General features: G+C 38.8%; 1 protein-coding gene across 1 annotated transcript; it reads left to right on the forward strand.

The window, feature by feature from the left end:
* Positions 1-5,709: 5,709 nt before the first annotated feature.
* Positions 5,710-7,503, forward strand: LOC134653740 (uncharacterized). The gene has a single exon (XM_063509134.1). It carries the CDS (start codon positions 5,710-5,712, stop codon positions 7,501-7,503), a length of 1,794 nt encoding a protein of 597 aa, XP_063365204.1.
* Positions 7,504-17,785: the final 10,282 nt, after the last annotated feature.

Genomic DNA, 17,785 nt, shown 5'->3' on the forward strand with positions numbered 1-17,785 from the left:
GTAATTCGGCAAAGGCCGTCACGACTAAAGCTAAACACTAAAATCCCTGCTAATGTTACCTAGTAATTCTGTCTGTTTGTTATCTCTTCACGCTTATTCGATTTAGATTGCGTTTGGAGAGGAAGGACATACTTAGGATAGTATTTCATCAAGGAAATCATCAATCAACACAGACAAATTCACGGGTACAGCGAGCTGCAAAAATGCATACCCACTTTATGAATGAATTCCATACAGATACTTTCACACATTCACATTTTCGCAACATCGGCCATCGCAGTTAAAAAGCGGACTTGAGTTCTATTTTTACACTGGCAAATTTGCAATCTGCATTCGCTGGAAGGTCGCAGGTGACAGTTGCAGCAATGCAAGTAATGTCTTATTTACTGTTGAATTAAGTACTGTTTTTTTTTATGTGCAGCACACGTAATACAGCTTCTGGATGGAGTTTCACTGTATGACTATAGGAGGACATTCCCTAATGTATAACAGCTGAGTGGTGTGGTGTGACGCTGAGATGTACTCATATAATGAATTATGCTTCACCATGCATGCAGGACTATTTGTGTAAAGGATTGGACGATTCTAAGTAGATATTTGACGAGAAAATAATCCTTTAAAAGGAGAATGGACACGTGGCATTGGCACGTGGAGATTCAAGTAGGGATGCACCCTTCATAAAATAACAGACATTGACGACTCTGACTACGCTAACTTTGCACTGACTTTGCAGGAGAGATATAGAAGAGCGCCATTCTTGCAATAACACTTGGCATTAATTATAACTTGGTCGAACTGTAACTGCGATTTCTTCTGCTGTTATTTACCTACTGCTCAGGCACTTTGGCAAGCAGCAGAATAGCCTTGCTAAACCTAGACGCTGACCACGCTAACTTTGCACACACTTTGGCAGTAAGAATGCATACATATCCTTATACTTGCCGTGCTTGCGTTGCTTGGCTCCATACTTGACGTGGCGCTTGGCATGAACGTTTAGCGTGGCCCGACTCCAGATCGTTGCTATTTTGCTGGCCAGTACACGAGTACTGGCCAGCAAAATAGCAACGATCTGGAGTCGAACCTCGGTGACCCTTTGGCAAGTACGAACTTGCACAGGGTCACCGAAGTTCAAAAGGCTTAGAAATAGAGTCGCCCGCGGCAACACCGCCGCCGCCGCCGCCGCCGCCGCCGCCGGTGAAGATATGAAAGCCGCGAACGCCGATTATCTGCTCCGGACGCTGTTATCAATGTTCACGCCGCTTACACATTCTCTGCCGCGGGCCAGATGACCAGGGCTGCCTCTGAGCTGCTATTTTAAATCGACCTCCAAGTAAAGTACCTAGTGTTGGTTAAGTTGGCTAACCAGGCCAACAAAAAACACTTTTAAAATTTAGAGATCGCTATCTTGAGTACTTTTCAGAGAACTCTCTTTTTTTACAAAAAAGAAAACAAAATACGCTTCATGTAAAATTCAGGGGTTGGGTACACGGTACACTTACACCATACAATAATACAATACCATACAATTTTAGCATAGTTCCAATGAACATATGAATAACAGTTATTAAATTGACTTAAATAACTAGTAGCATAAGAAATATCAGGTCGAGTTAATACTGATAAATACATCAAACTACCTATAAGTTTTTGATATGGCAGTTTTTCTTCACTATTATTTGTTTTTTCAACATTCAATTTACATTCTATAGGAGTCTCAACAGGATTGCAATCTTCCATATCAAACTTTTTCAACAACATCTCTATATAATTCTCCTGATCTATAGTAATGACATTTTTATCTTTATTTATATTAATTCTCATGCCTAAGTATTGTTTTACTTGACCCAAATTCTTTAATTTAAACTTTTGACTCAGTGCCTTTACAAGATTATCTTTTTCTGTACTATGATTTGAAAATATCAAAAAATCATCAACATAAACACCAACAATAGTTTTCAAATTATTGTTATGATTTTTTATAAATACACAAGGCTCAAGTTTACTCTTAGTATATCCTAAGTTACACAAGGTTTCATCAACCTTTTTATACCAAGCAAGTGATGACTGCTTTAAGCCATAAACAGCCTTTTTTAATTTTAACACTTTATTTGTATCAGTGACAGGAAAACCTTCTGGCAAATGCATAAAAATGCTTTCTTTAAGGTGACCATTAAGAAAGGCTGTCGTGACATCTAAATGAGTGATATCCATTTCTAACTGTACACTCAAAGCAAACAGTAACCGCAAAGTTGAGTGCCTAATAACAGGAGAAAAGGTTTCTTGATAGTCCACACCAATCTTTTGTGTAAAACCTTTAGCTACAAGCCGCGCGCGATATCTCACTCTATTGTCACAATCACGTTTCTTTTTTAAGACCCACTTACACTGCACTACACTCGCATTATCTGGAGCATCGACAACTTCCCATACCTCGTTGTCTTTGAAAGACTGCAGTTCATCTGCCATCGCCTGCAACCACTGTTGTTTCTCAGGTCCACTGATAGCGTCTGCATACGTCATCTCATCTTCTCCCACGTAGCTGCTGGTGCATGTATTTGCAAAACCATACCGCTCAGGTTTTTTCCTCTGTCGCTTCTGTCTCTCTTCATTGACAGCGGCCAAACTCTCCGTGACCTCTTCTAGTCTCGGTGAAGCATCTTCTGAAGACAATTGATTCTCAGATTTTAACTGTGACAGAGCATCTGTTCTATAAGTTGTCTCTTCTAAAAACTGCTGCTGTCTTTCCTCTTCATGCTGTTCACCTTCATCATCCACATCAAGGTACTCTGACTCAGACTCACTGGAGTTAGACTGGTTAATCGGCTCTAATTTAACCACAGATTCCTCTGTCAACTCCCCCACTGAATCTGTGTTTTCTATACAAACTGTGACTGTATCCTCATTCTTCTTCTCTAAAATCACTACATCTCGACTTGTTGTGATTTGGTTCTTTACTGGATCATAAACTCTGTAGCCTTTTATGTTCTCAGGAAATCCTACAAGTATGTGTTTCTTGGATTTTTTGTCCCATTTTGTCCTTTTTTCTTTCGGGATGTGTACCATGACAGGGCTTCCAAAAATGCGCAAACCTTCTAAATTAGGCTTTTTTCCTGTCCACATCTCGTATGGAGTTTTTTCTATCCCCGACGCTACTGACCGGTTCTTTATGTATACGGCAGTATTGGCAGCTTCTGCCCAGAATCTTTTATCTAGGCCGGCTTCAAACAAAAGACACCTTGCTCGTTCCACGATCGTACGGTTGCTTCGCTCGCTAAGACCGTTCTGCTCGGCTGTGTAGGGGTTGGTTTTCTGGTGCACTATGCCTTCATTCTTTAAGAAATCTTCAAATTCTTTACTACAGTACTCACGGCCTTGATCCGTTCTTAAAAATTTGATTTTCTTGTTTTGACTGTTTTCCACCATTGACTTGAACTCCTTAAAATAACTTAGTGCCTCACTCTTGGCTTTAAGGAAATATATGAAAGTCATTCTGGTAAAATCATCAACAAAAATAATGAAAAATCTTGCACCACCAATTGAATTTTTCTCCATAGGACCACAGATGTCACTATGAACAACTTGAAGGCTCTCTGTGGCTCTTGTGCCTTGTGAGAAGGGTAACCTTGACTGTTTTCCTTCACAGCACACTTCACAGTTTAATTTACTTCCCGTGAAAGTTCCAGGGAAATCTATTCCATCCACCAATCCGTGCTTCATCCTGTTCAAATCAGCGGAGTTAATATGACCAAGGCGGCTGTGCCATGTCTGACCATCAGCTGTTGACGAGGATAACATACAGCTCGGTGTTGTTTTCAGTTTCAACTTGTAAACACCGTTGACTAGGTCTGCTTCTGCCACCAAATTCCCTAGTTTGTTGCGAATCCAACATTTCTTAGGACCGAAATTTACAGTATTTCCATTTTTGGTCAATTCACTGACTGATAATAAGTTAGTCGTAAGCTCTGGCACGCACAGGACATTTGTCACGTTCACTTCATAACCGTGACTTGTCGTAATTTCCATATCTCCGGAACACAAAACAGGAACTTTTGTACTATTTGCTACGATAACGTCTGGAATATCCGGCGAAAACTCTTTATTTTGCAGCCAAGTTTCATTCGCCGTAAAGTGCTGACTCGCACCGGAATCCACGTAAAAATCACTTTTATTGAAGTCTCCACTAAGAAAAACAACGCTAAACGCGTTTGTCTGCTTTTTCTTGTCTGTTTTTTCATTTAACAGTGGACATTGGCTTCGATAATGGCCTGCATTCTTACACCTGTAACAGGTTATGTTCTTCGTGTTTACATTTGAGTTTGACGTTTGAGAGGTTTGTTGTCTATGCTTGCTAGTGTTGTTACACTTCTTCTTCAAGTAACTTTTTGCAACTAATGCTGAATTGCATTCCGTTTCACTTACTTGACTTGATTCCATATCGAGCAATTTGGTTTTTATTGAATCGGCCGTTATGCTGATTCCAGAGTGCTCGATGGCCATAATCATAGGCATAAATCGTTCTGGTAAACCAGCTAGCATCAATGAACCTACCCACTCATCATCGATTTTGAAACCTGTACCGGTTAATCTCTGCGAAGTTTCAACTATTTGTGTCACATAATTCGTCATATTTTCACAGTTTTCCAATCTGATGGAAATTAAATGACGAAGCAAAGTAATTCTCCGCGAAAATCCTGAATCGTCGAACAAAGTCTTCAACGTTGCCCACAATTGCTTCGTGGTCTTTGCATTCTTTATATGCACAAATAATGATGAATCAATCGTCAAAATCAGTTTAGCTCGTGCTTTTGCATCTGCAGTTTCTACTGCTGCTGTTGCAGTCCCGTCTGCTTGCGGTTCTTCCTTCAGATACTTGTTCGCGCCTTCAAGTATCAGCAAATTTTCTACTGCGAACGCCCAATCGTCGTAATTTTCGCGACCCTTAAGCTTCGGCACGTTCGTCAGAAAATTGGAAGTCATTTTCACGCACTAAACACGAAAAACACTAGTACTTTTTAATTAAAATACGGGATTAAAGCCCATAACCTCTAAAGAAAGTAATGAAACACACGGATGACGGTTGACAAGTAACGGGATTTTATTTGAAAGAAGACCAGATGCATAGACACATGTTATACATATTCTTAACTAGATGGCGCTAGTAACCCTATTTCAAGCTTATTTTGATATAAATAACAACACATTTATTTTCTCTACTGCTACTACAAGTCTCACTAATTTATATTCTGGCTCTTTCATAAGATTAGCTCTATGGTAGGTACCAAATTGTTGTATTGTCATTTATTATACTTGCAAAGTTTTAAATCGATATGCGTGAAGACGTTCAGACAGATAGATAGACGGAGTTACTTTAAACATTTATAATATCTACCTATTAATAGTACCTAAATATTAATAGGTAGACTAGGTAGGGATGTCCATTAAATGTCTATTTACTTGTGAATAGAATAGGCAGGATTAATTTTGTTACAAATGACAATTAATTTCATTTCATTTATTTCTCGTTTATGTTTGCGTGCTTCCGGTAAAAAAGTACGGTGGTGATTGATTAATGTCCTTCCTTACATTCGATTTAATGGCGCCAAGATACCACGAAGCATACGTCAGTTCGTCGTTCAGTTCATGCCTTCAAAGTCAAGAGATTAGTAAAGTCAAAATAATACGAAGGAAGGAAAAAAAAGTAGCATAATAATGGAAAAGATTCATCTGCATTATGTATTCCTTGTCCTGGTGAAATGTTGCTATGGTTCTGGGCACATTTATGTAGAAAATGATGTGATAGAGCTGCACAAATGCGTTACCACGTTGATACGGCGAATTGAACTCGGGAATGTAACCGATGTTACTTTGATCAACGTGGATGCACAGCTCGCCGAGGCGCTGCACGCCGTGCCGCGGCCAGCGAGGTTCGTCTCCAGAACTTTCTACTGGCCAAACAATACGGTGGTCAACGACGTCTACGTCATTCGCTGCAAGGATTACTTCGCCTTTGCTCAAGGAATGGACTTGGTCAGGCGAGACACTTTTTGGAATCCGCGAGCGAAGTTTATAATAACCGTCGACTACATTAAAGACTATCTTCAAAATATATCAGATTTTCTCCTACATAATTATATTTACAACGTCGCTCTTATTGCTCACTCCGAGGGTCGTAATATATTGGTTTATTCATTTGGGAAACAATACGACGAATGTGACCGACCCGTAATAAAGTTGTTAAAACCATGGTCCTGTTGTTCCGGCGAAATATTTACACATGAGAAGAAAACTACTATCCGAGGCTGCCGTGTTCAATTTGTGTCGCACGACTTTTGGCCTTTCGTGTCTCTTTTCGAAAAGGACGCTATTGAGAATTATTTGTTAAGATTGATTCGTAACTATGGAGGTATCACAGTCGAACTAGTAGATTTTGGAAAGGATGAAAATTTTGGAGGACGTTTGGACAACTTTACGTACACGGGCATGTTACACGAGATAGAAGCATACCACGTGGAAGGAGCTGTAGGTGGTTACGCACTAACACATAATCAAAAGTCAAACTTGGATTTCATAGAACCTTACATGGTTAATCACTACGAAATAGTAATTGCTCGAGCAGAACTGCTTCACAAGTGGCATGGAATCCTCAAACAGTTCGGAATAGGAGCTTTATGGGCTAATTTTTTCATTTTCTGCATTATTTGTGTCACAGTTATGCTCATGGGAATATTTAAAAGACAGGTGAGAGATACGAGTCGGGATATCCTCATCGTTTGGGGTTATTTTTTGGGTAACATTAGTCAAAAGCAGAAAGCTAAATCAGGACTACCCTATAGAATGGTGCTGCTTAATATACTTATGTACGTGTTTATGATATCATACGTTATTCAGGCGTCCTTGCTGAGTGCTACGACGCATCCCATCCGAGGAGATCAACCGAACGATGCCGAGGAAGTCGTCTCAAACTACCAAGCGGTCGTCAGCCCCGCCTTGCATGATCACTTGCTAAGAAATCCAGTTATTAATATACAGAATCTAAACACAGCCTGCAATCGTACTGTAGACTGCATGATGCAGGTTATGGTGAATTCTCATCAGCGCTTTTACACTTTAGCATCCGATATTTACCACAAGAGTTACGTTTGGAAGTTTGCCGATAAGAACGGCGAGTCAAAGATCCACACTTTAAGAGAGCCAATCGGAACGCTTCTGCAGACCATGTACCTTCGGCGAGGGTCGTCCCTAGCGGCACCCTTCAACAAACTGCTCGGAAGAGTCCGGTCTGCAGGTTTGATCGAATGGTTCACCAGCAGACTCCATTTTTCCGAAGGACTTAAATACAAATTCCACGCGCGTGACATACGAAAGCCTCAATCTATGAAAGGGTTGAACGGTGTGTTCATGATTTTGATTTATGGATACTGTATATCAGGAATATCGTTCATGCTTGAATATTTACGTTATATTTTCATTGTTCATCAGACAGCCTTCGGCCAAAGCAGATAAATTGTGGAACCAAAACTACCTATTCCAAACTGTTAATATTAGTTAGGTTTTTATTTTGTTTTTACTACTTACCCAGGTACTCATAGTTATCCTGTTTTTTTTAATCGTTGTCAGCCCTAGAAGTTACCCATTGTGTGCTAAACAATAAATACACGCGTGAAAGTGCAATAATAGAAAGGTTCACATCCAATTACAATCTTCTATTGGTGCACAGGCAAAGAGATTAAACGTCGGATGGTCAGACAAAATTGGAAGTTTTCAAATGTCATAGGTAACCATAGAATAACATTTAATAATATACTCGTCTACAAACGGAAAATACAATGGTATATAAACATTACTGTATTTTGGTGAGACGTTGCGTAAGACTTTGCACTATGACGACTATCTTAGATGTTTATTTGTAAAGAGTCATGCGTAAAGGTTTTTTTGTGTTTTTTTTCGACCGTGGGAGTAGGCGATATTCAAAATATTTAGTTATTCTATTTGTCACCACATATGTTGGGTGCACTTGCAAATTAAAGGGGAACATCATTAAAAGGTATCATTGGCCGGGTGGTGGTAAACGAGGAACACATTTTTGCTGCTGCACTGTCGCCCCCGTCGCCCGTGACTTCGCAGCCCTTATTGGATCGGTCACATCTTCCGTGACGCCAACAAAAATAATGATAAGTATCATTGGTGACATGTCCGATTGTGTGTTTTGGTTGTCCGTGTGTGGTAACACTGTGATGCTTATAAATATATGATAAAATAAATGAAATGAAATTATTTTAAACAGTATGAGTTTTAAAAAATATAAGAGTGGTGAATAATTACTTTGCCCCTTAAAACAAATAACTATTGAAACCTGTCGATTTGTGTCAAGAATACGATTAGGTTACGAACTGTAGACATTCGTACCACGCGATTTCGAGTGCGGTTTGCAGTTTGGTCACAATATGTACCTACGTACAAAAGCGAGAGACCATAACAGGCGAGCCATATGGCCTGGCCTGGACGCGACCCTGCCTGCGATGGTCCGATGACTCATAGCAAAACTTACGTTTTATAACCAGTATAATGACTGCTTAAGATTATAATCAGTGATATTAACACACATCAACCAGTGGTTTCCACGGCAAGAGGGCCTAATAAGTTGTTCACCAGCGCTGCATACTTCTCCCGATCTCGAACTGCCGTCAGCTCTGCCGTTGCCCCAGTCGAACGCACGTCTTGTCCGACTACCCGTCTTCTTCTCACTGTAAATATTAGAGAGGGACGGGTAGTCTATCTCGCGGGCGAGATACTCTCGCGCCCGTCCTGTGCTAAGCCCGCTAGCGACTTGGCGAGCCATATTATGGCCTGGACGGGACGTGACCCCCTGTCTTTGTCTGAGATGGTTCTCTGACTCACAAGGAAGGGTACCCAACCCTCCGGCTCCGATTTGATTTATTTTTATATATGTTATAGAACTTATAGAGTAGTCTAAAATAACAGACACGTCTTTTTTTAGCTCCCTATACTGGGAGAAATTGGCCTCCAAAGTACTGAAAAGTGACAAAACGCTCTAACTTCTGTAGAACGTTTTATTCAAGCAAATTGCTAGTTAATAACTGGTTTAAATATATGTTGGAGAACATGAAAAAACAATGGACACGTATTTTGCTATTTCGGCTCAAATTCATATTTTACAAAAAAAAAAACACTCTTTTAAGTTTCATACTTACTTGTCGTCAGCTTTAAAAGATCAGAATTAACTCACATTAATTTGCATAAACCCGGGGTTGCAAATAAGTACTGACGTAAGTACTTTTCCTTTTTTTTATCCCATACTGTATAGCAGCGGTCGGCAACCCGCGGCCCGCGGGCCGCATGCGGCCCGCGAGCCTCCCTGGCTATTTTGTATGTAATATTGACAAACGACAATGTCTAGTCTAGTCATAAATATTAACAAAGTGCGGCCCGCGTCAACTTCGTGAACTACTGTGTGGCCCGTGGCTGCTAAAAGGTTGCCGACCGCTGCTGTATAGCATATATAGTCTCAAGAAAATACCACGACAAGAAGTTCAGTGCACAATTACACATCCAAAACGTGGAAAAGGTGTGCTTATGAACACACATTAGTCGAGCGTAACATTGGTACGTGGAGTCAATATACTTTCTGCTTGTAAGATGTTTTATTGTGCACCTACCTAAAGTACTTATATACGCACGCAGTGATAATAGTTCAATGGCAGCTTATTGTTTGGTACGTTTCTATATCAGTATATCGATATCAATAGGTAGGTATATGTATAGTTCAACTAAATATTAAGCTCATTATATTATTATGGTGGAAGAAATATTCGCTGTATTGGGTACGGTCTTGATAGGCAGCTCAGATGGCACAACCCGCACAACGCTGTACTAGTGATCCAGTGGTAGTGGGTTCAAGTCCCACCCAAGTCAGTGAATTTTTCCACTTTTAATTTATTTCTAAATTTACATAGTTCATTGTACAAATTGCGCTGTCACTTATTTATCTTGATTAGTTTAGTTTAGTTTATTTATCTCAATATACAATTTTCATACAGGTAAAATATACATACCTACATTTCGGCTTGTACTACTTGTCGTATGATGATCGTTTTTTTCGTTTTTTTAGAATATTATTATTCTAAAAAAACGAATAGAACTGAACATCACATTGGTAGAATGAAAATATCGTTAACATCAAAATGTCGATGCGTTGTGGTTGCATGGTTGAGGAAAGCTAGCCACCCAAATACGTAGAAACTAAAAATATCAGCTGGTGGTGGTTGGGATGTTTTTCATCCCCTTTTTGTTCCAAAGTGTAGAGCAAAGTGCCACGCCCACATAGCCGAACATGTTACTATAAAGCAGTGAATAAAAACCCTAATAAAGGACTAGTCGGCCTCAAGCTCAATGTTCGCCTTACTATACTGGGCTGCTGACTCAGATTGTGGCAGTAATGTCACGTACGGTTAGAAAAATCGATTCAGACGTACGTAATGGCAAGTAAAAGTTTGCCAAAATAGGGTTCCTAAGTACAGTCACCTCACCTGCAATGTTATACACGTTAACACGGCCTTTATATAGGACCTATCACATTTCGCGCGAGTTCGAGCAATAGAGAAGCAATAATAGATACTTATTAAACTTTCGTGAGACATATTTTAAACTGTTTATACGACAACGGTTTCACTCACTTGAATTTTTAGTCGCTATATTGGCGACATGTTTCGGGCCCTTCGGGGGTCCTTCCTCAGGCTCGAGTGCACGAGTTGCAGTCGCCGCGAGCACTCGAGCCTGAGGAAGGACCCCCGAAGGGCCCGAAACATGTCGCCAATAGCGACTAAAAATTCAAGTGAGTGAAACCGTTGTCGTATAAACAGTTTAATAGAGAAGCAGATATAATAGAATCATAGAGATGAAAAAGTGGATTTTCCTTAGAGAGCAGTAATCACTGATTTGCGGCTTAGTTATGTAGTTCATTCATAGATTCGTACCCAACGATCAACTCAACAGGAAACATATTAAACTACACCAACACCTCATTAATCTGCACTAAAAAAACTGATATCTATCGTCGAGAAACTTTCTTCTCCGTGAGAAACAGATTACCAGCACTTACAACTATTAACCATGGATAGATCTTATGTCGGTGCATTAAGCTATATACATAGTCACTCAATTGTGTCCACGATAGGTATAATTGAGTATAAAATGAATAGTTTTTGTGGTCAAAGATTCCAATTACTGTTATCACCGGGGATCTCGGAAATGGATTTGTAATGATTATTGTATAATGGTCGATAAAGATGGGTTGAAGTGATAGAATCGCTTTCTTCTTTGGCAATAACATTTTTATACGAAAATAACAGTTTGTTTTGCAACGAACAATTTAATGATCGTTTCGTTTGTGTGAAATTGTGTTGTAAGCAAATAATGTTTATTGAATAATAAATAAACTAGAGGTACTTATACAGGGTGCTTCCTGTAACAGGAGCAATAAATTAAACTGTAGGCTGTACTCCTCAAACTGACCAACATTTGTTCAGCAACTTTTGAAAATAACTCATGTATTGATTTTTATTACACTTTAAAGTTTATTCTAAAACGCAATGTATTGCAAATTTTGTTATATTTAAAGCGTGACAAGCAACGTCAAACACACTGATGTCAGCGTACATTGAAGGCAATATTTATTTTGTATGAAAAAGAGGAAGTCTAAAGGATTCATAATTTTTAAAAGTTGTTGAACAAATGTTGGTCAGTTTTAGGAGCACCCTGTATATAGCTTTACGAAGATAAGAGTTAGCTCAAGACTTAAATTAATGTAGGATTTATAGTTTTATCATCAAACAGTTAATATGAAGATATATTAATTATCACTATACCTATATATTCTAACAATATTACCGAAGTACGAGTAAGTATATAACCTTATTTTTAGGGTTCCGTAGCCAAATGGCAAAAAACGGAACCCTTATAGATTCGTCATGTCTGTCTGTCTGTCTGTCTGTCCGTCTGTCCGTCTGTCCGTCCGTATGTCACAGCCACTTTTTTCCGAAACTATAAGAACTATACAGTTGAAACTTGGTAAGTAGATGTATTCTACCGCATTAAGAATTTCACACAAAAACAGAAAAAAAAAAAATTTTTTTTTGGGTGTTCCCCATACTTAGAACTGAAACTCAAAAAAATTCTCAAACTCAAACCCATACGTGTGGGGTATCTATAGGTCTTCAAAAATGATATTGAGGTTTCTAATATCATTTTTTTCTAAACTGAATAGTTTGCGCGAGAGACACTTCCAAAGTGGTAAAATGTGTGTCGTCCCCCCCCTGTAACTTCTAAAATAAGAGAATGATAAAACTAAAAAAAAATATGATGTACATTACCATGCAAACTTCCACCGAAAATTGGTTTGAACAAGATATGGTAAGTAGTTTTTTTTAATACGTCATAAATCCCCTAAATACGGAACCCTTCATGGGCGAGTCCGACTCGCACTTGGCCGCTTTTTTACGCTTGACACGGCGCTATCTTTTAGGAACTCGTAGTAGGTATTATGCTTTGGCAACATAATTATTATAGTTCCATGAATTGGCGCAATCACTACTTTTTACGAAGCGAAGGGGTGATACTAGTATAGTTTCTATCCCGCTAATATCCCTGCGGTCAGAGGTTCGAAGTTCGAACCCGCTACCTGTGGTTTGTCAATCGATAAGCTAAAAGCTAATGAATATTTACTGCCATTTCGTGTCTACAATAAAATGTATCTAATTCGTTGTATGGCCGAAAGATAATTACACTTTCTATTATATGCGGCAGGTGTTCAACAAACACTAATCTTTGTATGTAGGTATGTTTGTTTGTTCTGACGGGCTGATTGGGCGTCTAAACGATTTGTAATTATTTGTTAACTGTATACGGTCTGCTAATTGATTATAAATATTTTATGTACCTACTTATGGCGTTATTCATGAACGCGCTACGAGCCTCTTAGCTATTAATCGTTTGTCATAATGATGTGTTAATTAGTAGAGGGGAAAGCCATAAAAAAAAAAGTATGGGATAAATACAAATACAACTAAGGCATTATGGACACAAAATTAACAACCCTTGTTTTTGTACACGTGTATCATTTGAAAGTTAACGTGTAATATTGTGTGGACCTATTTATTTAAGTAACGAGGCTAATTGGTTAATTTTAGTAATCATAAAACAAAGTGATTGTGTAAATTTAATGTTGTAATGGCTCACATCCTCACAATAGTCACAAATGTCACAATACATCGGGCAGACTTTAAACGAATAAACCGTGCACACGAACCACGGCGAACCATAATATTGTCATGTAGATCACACAAGTGCATATTTTCCACTTCGACAAGGCTAAGGTTTATAATAATCTGTGTAGCCCTGGGGAATTAGCCAAGATGGCAATCGTGGTTAGAAACCGCCAATCGGAAGTTAAATAATGTATGGGAATAGTCACGTGACTTTTCATACAAATACAAATACAATAGGTATAACATCGTAGCATCTGTCATCACAAAACATTTTTCTTTTCATTTGGCGTTCGATGTACGATTATCATCTTGGATATTCGGCCTTTTGGAGTTGCAAATGCCTGTAAAGGCAACCGCGTCTTGAAACGGATTGTAAGGTTTGCCACCGAGTATTAAAAAAAAATATCGACTGTGTGTTACGTTTGTCCAAAATGTATGGTCAACGGCCACATGTTACAAATTACAATGCAACTGGAATTAGTGAGAGTGCGAGAAAGTGATGCGGTGCGCAACTAGACTAATACAGAGCAGACAGAGGGGACAAAATAATAGCAGGGGATTTAGGCTGCCTTTACACTGAGGCAGAGATGAGAGGAGACGAGAGGAGTTCGGGGAGTTACACACCTTGACGCTGCATAATCTGTTGGCCTAATATCATATAAGGATCATTAGGATCTAATACACAATTATTAAAAGTAAACCTGTTTCTGATATTGAACCAATGGGAGAAATTATATGGCTGCCTTTCAACTGATGCGGAGATGAGAGGAGACGTGCGGGCATCAACCAATAGCATTGCTTGTAATCCAGCGGAGCGGAGAAGATAACCAAACGGTTCTCTTTGCTATACCATCGTGGTCAACCCAACTCCCACTGCGACCAACTAGAAATGGCCTGTCTATTTTAATTTAGTCTATGCCCAAAACGCCGGCGGGCGCGAACAAAGCGCAAACTAAATTAATTGTGAAGAAAGTGTTTGAAATAATGAAGTGTTTTGGTTTAAGCCCTTGCTACACGGTCGCCGACAAGCCCCTCAGACCGCGTGGCCTTGGTCTCGACGGACCGTGTAGACAGTTGTTTCCAACAAAATTTGACCAAAACTGACCAAGGACAGACCAAGGTCAGACGGTTAGAAGGCTTGTCGGCGACCGTGTAGCAAGAGCTTTAATGCCCGCTTAATTACCGTAAGGCGTAATCACGTATCGTGTAGCTCGCTATGAGCGGGCATTTTGGCTGACACATAAATACATAATAACAATTGGCTAGTTGATTATTTAAAAAAAGATTCGACTTCGGACTTTTGGCTCTAGAAAGTTTTTGATTGGCTAATACGCTATTGCTATGCACAACCTTTTCATTTTAGGGATTTTCGGAGCATTTCAGGACGAATCATTGAATCATGTTTGTTACTTAAATTAAATTGTGTAAAAAAACCTTTATTTCAAGCTCAAGCGTGGCTCATAAAACTCGTGGCTCGTGTGGAGATGTTTGCCGTACTCAAGCTACATAGATAGTACAAAATACTTTAACCTAACCTAGCCTAGTGGTTTTTACATGATGCGTTTTTCAAATGTAAAAAAAAACGCATAACCTGATCCGATGATTGTCAAAATATCGGACAAATATTTGTATTATTAGTGGCGATAGGACACAAAAACAAGGTTTAGGTTCAGAGAAAGCCCTAAGCCGCGGCCGGCCGACAGCAGGGCACCGCCCGGCTGCGCCCGCGCGCCGCGCCGCGCCGGTCGTTCGCCCGCATTCCGCCACTACACGCCATTCTGCAGCAGGGATGTTGCGGATGCAGATTTTTTGACATCCGCGGATGCGGATGCGGATATTTAAAGCCTCACATCTGCGGATGCGGATGCGGATGTTAAGATTTGGTACTTAAAAAACGTCAAATATTTCATTTCTAGTAATTTTTATTTAAAAAAACGAAACGTTTAGTATTTGAGCAAGATTATAGGTGCGTTTTATTTAATAAATAAACTTGGTCGACTTTTCGGGATCTAGACGATTTCGTTATTATATAATGACGAAATTACCTAGCCTTACGCCGCCGCTAAGACGTTCCTGTTACCGACTTGGTCGACATCCGCATCCGCATGAGCTCCGCATCGATTTTATGCGGATGCGGATGCAGATGCGGAAGTTGAAAATAATGCGGATGTTCCGCGGATGCGAATATTCGCAACATCCCTGTCTACACAGCTTACCGAATGTTCGTCTCACCTGTGACCTCTGGGGCCCTCGTCGAGATGACAATCCTACCTATCGTAATGACAAATGCGACGAAAAGTGATGGCCCGCCTGCGGCCCCCGGATTAAGGAAATGCCGTAATTTCTTCCTTTTTAAGGACACTTTCTAATTAAAAAAAAAACAAAAACCAAATTTAATTGAAGTGAAGTTAATTTATTTAATATTTTAATTTAATTTTATTTATTTTACAATTTATGCATACCAACTAATATAGTTTTTAAGCGCAGTGTAAACTAACAGAATATGGGCCGACAGACCGGAGATAATGATTTTCAATTTAATAATTCAATTTATATTTTCAATGCGAAAGTTTGTTAGGACATATTCTGTACTGTACTTATGTAATAATGACACTGTGCAATATGGTCAAGACTAAATTGAGATTTATAAGATTTAAAATATTTATTTTAGCATAAGATAAATTCCTTGAGTCCCTAAATCCTTTTAGAATATAGAATAAGGTAATAAACAACATCTGCGACGAAGAATCGTGAGCAATTAGCCTCAAGTCATAATTGTGGCGCACAAATTGCGAAAATTCTAATAATCTTTAATGTCTGTCGATCTACTCTTACCCGTAAATGATGGTCAATGATAATGATTTAGTGATAACGCCAGTCAGTAGGTAGGTACGCCTAATTAACTCTTGCTAATTCTGATTGCCGATTACGATGCTTAGGATGAATGCATAATGTTATTGAAATATCTCAATTTTCAATAGAATTCAGCTGAGTAGGTACTTATAGATCAGACCGGAGTACGTATTAGGTCGAGAATGCCTATTAAATAGCTATTTCCGAGTCCTGTTGGATTTTGTACCATAATTTTGATACATGATATACTCTACAGCGCAAAACTGGATGGTTATCTACTTACTATTGTTTTGAAAAAGCTTGCACCTAAAATCATTAGTTGTTGGCCCATTGCTTGATAGAGCATGCCTTTATATATGTCCGACATCTGTACTCATTATTTTATGTGCAATAACGATAAACCCGGTGGCCATTTATACGGAACCCTAAAAAATAGCTGTTCAGTATTGTGTTCAGTGTGGTCTCTCCTCTGGCTGACGGGTCTTTAATTGCTGATGGGCGATAAAACTAACACTATTGTTACGGAAACGAAAGTTGGAACGATTGTGTGCTTAACGTTTTGCATTGCAAGATCTGATGGGGCTGCCAGTATCTGCGTAGAAAGAATTAACAAGCTCACTTACGAAGCTTATATCTAGAGGTACCTAACTATCAAATGATACTTAGCTGGAGTTAGAGGTACGTAATCATAAAAAAGATTTTTTCACCTCAGCAGCTCGAACAAGGGTACTTTGATTCTTAAAAACAGTGAGCAAAATGCGATTTTGCTCACTGAGTGAGACAAAATGACATTCAAGTGACCTTTATAGTCAAATGTCATTTCAACATGCGGGGTCTAATAAAACTTCGAAATACTTGGGTTCTATTATCTCTGTCCCTTTCACACTGTTAGCAAAAAGAAACAGACAAAAAAAAGTTAAAACGACATTCAACAGTATATTCACGGTTTATAATAGACCCCCGAAAAACTTCAGACCGCATCGTTCCAAACCACGTACGAGTATGAATTCTTAATAATTAATAAATAAAAATAAAGTTTAAGATTTGATAAAAACTGATAAAATACTATATTTTAGGTATTTTATTGTACAATTAAAATAACGAACTCAAAAAATACGCAGATCATCACGCAAAATTAATTATTTTACTTTTAAGAATTTCTACCATAGTTGACAAATAGTACGTATCCGCAATTCGGACCGTATCTTACAAAGATTTTTTTTACAAAAAAAAGTTTGAAGTGTCAGTTAATGTTTGTTATTTCTATATTATTTTAATGGAATTTATTATTACGTTTTGTTTTTGTGTTCCATTGCGGTAATTAAACTTAATTGTTTGTATATCTTAAGAAAACATGAGTGCAGGTATTAAGTGATGAACAAGGATTACATTTTTCAAGTTGTCTAATAGGTATGTTCTCACTGTGCTGAGGTGAAAAATGTTGTGTACTACACGAGATCAAAGTTATTTACATCTCGTGCGCTTTTGAGTCCCTTACTACGCTCAAGATTCTAAATTAGATTCACTCGCTACGCTCGTGAATCTATTATAGAATCTTTCGCTTGCACGGGACTCAAAATAAGCACTCGAAGAAATATCAAACTTTGATCACTTGTTGTACAAATAACTATTTTAATACAGTTGCTCAA

The sequence above is a fragment of the Cydia amplana genome, chromosome 13 (assembly GCF_948474715.1).
Source record: "Cydia amplana chromosome 13, ilCydAmpl1.1, whole genome shotgun sequence".
NCBI classification, from domain to species: Eukaryota; Metazoa; Arthropoda; class Insecta; order Lepidoptera; family Tortricidae; genus Cydia; species Cydia amplana.

Bases quoted from the DNA above. Each gene is read 5' to 3' on its own strand.
- LOC134653740 (XM_063509134.1), top strand. From the start codon at position 5,710: ATGGAAAAGATTCATCTGCATTATGTATTCCTTGTCCTGGTGAAATGT.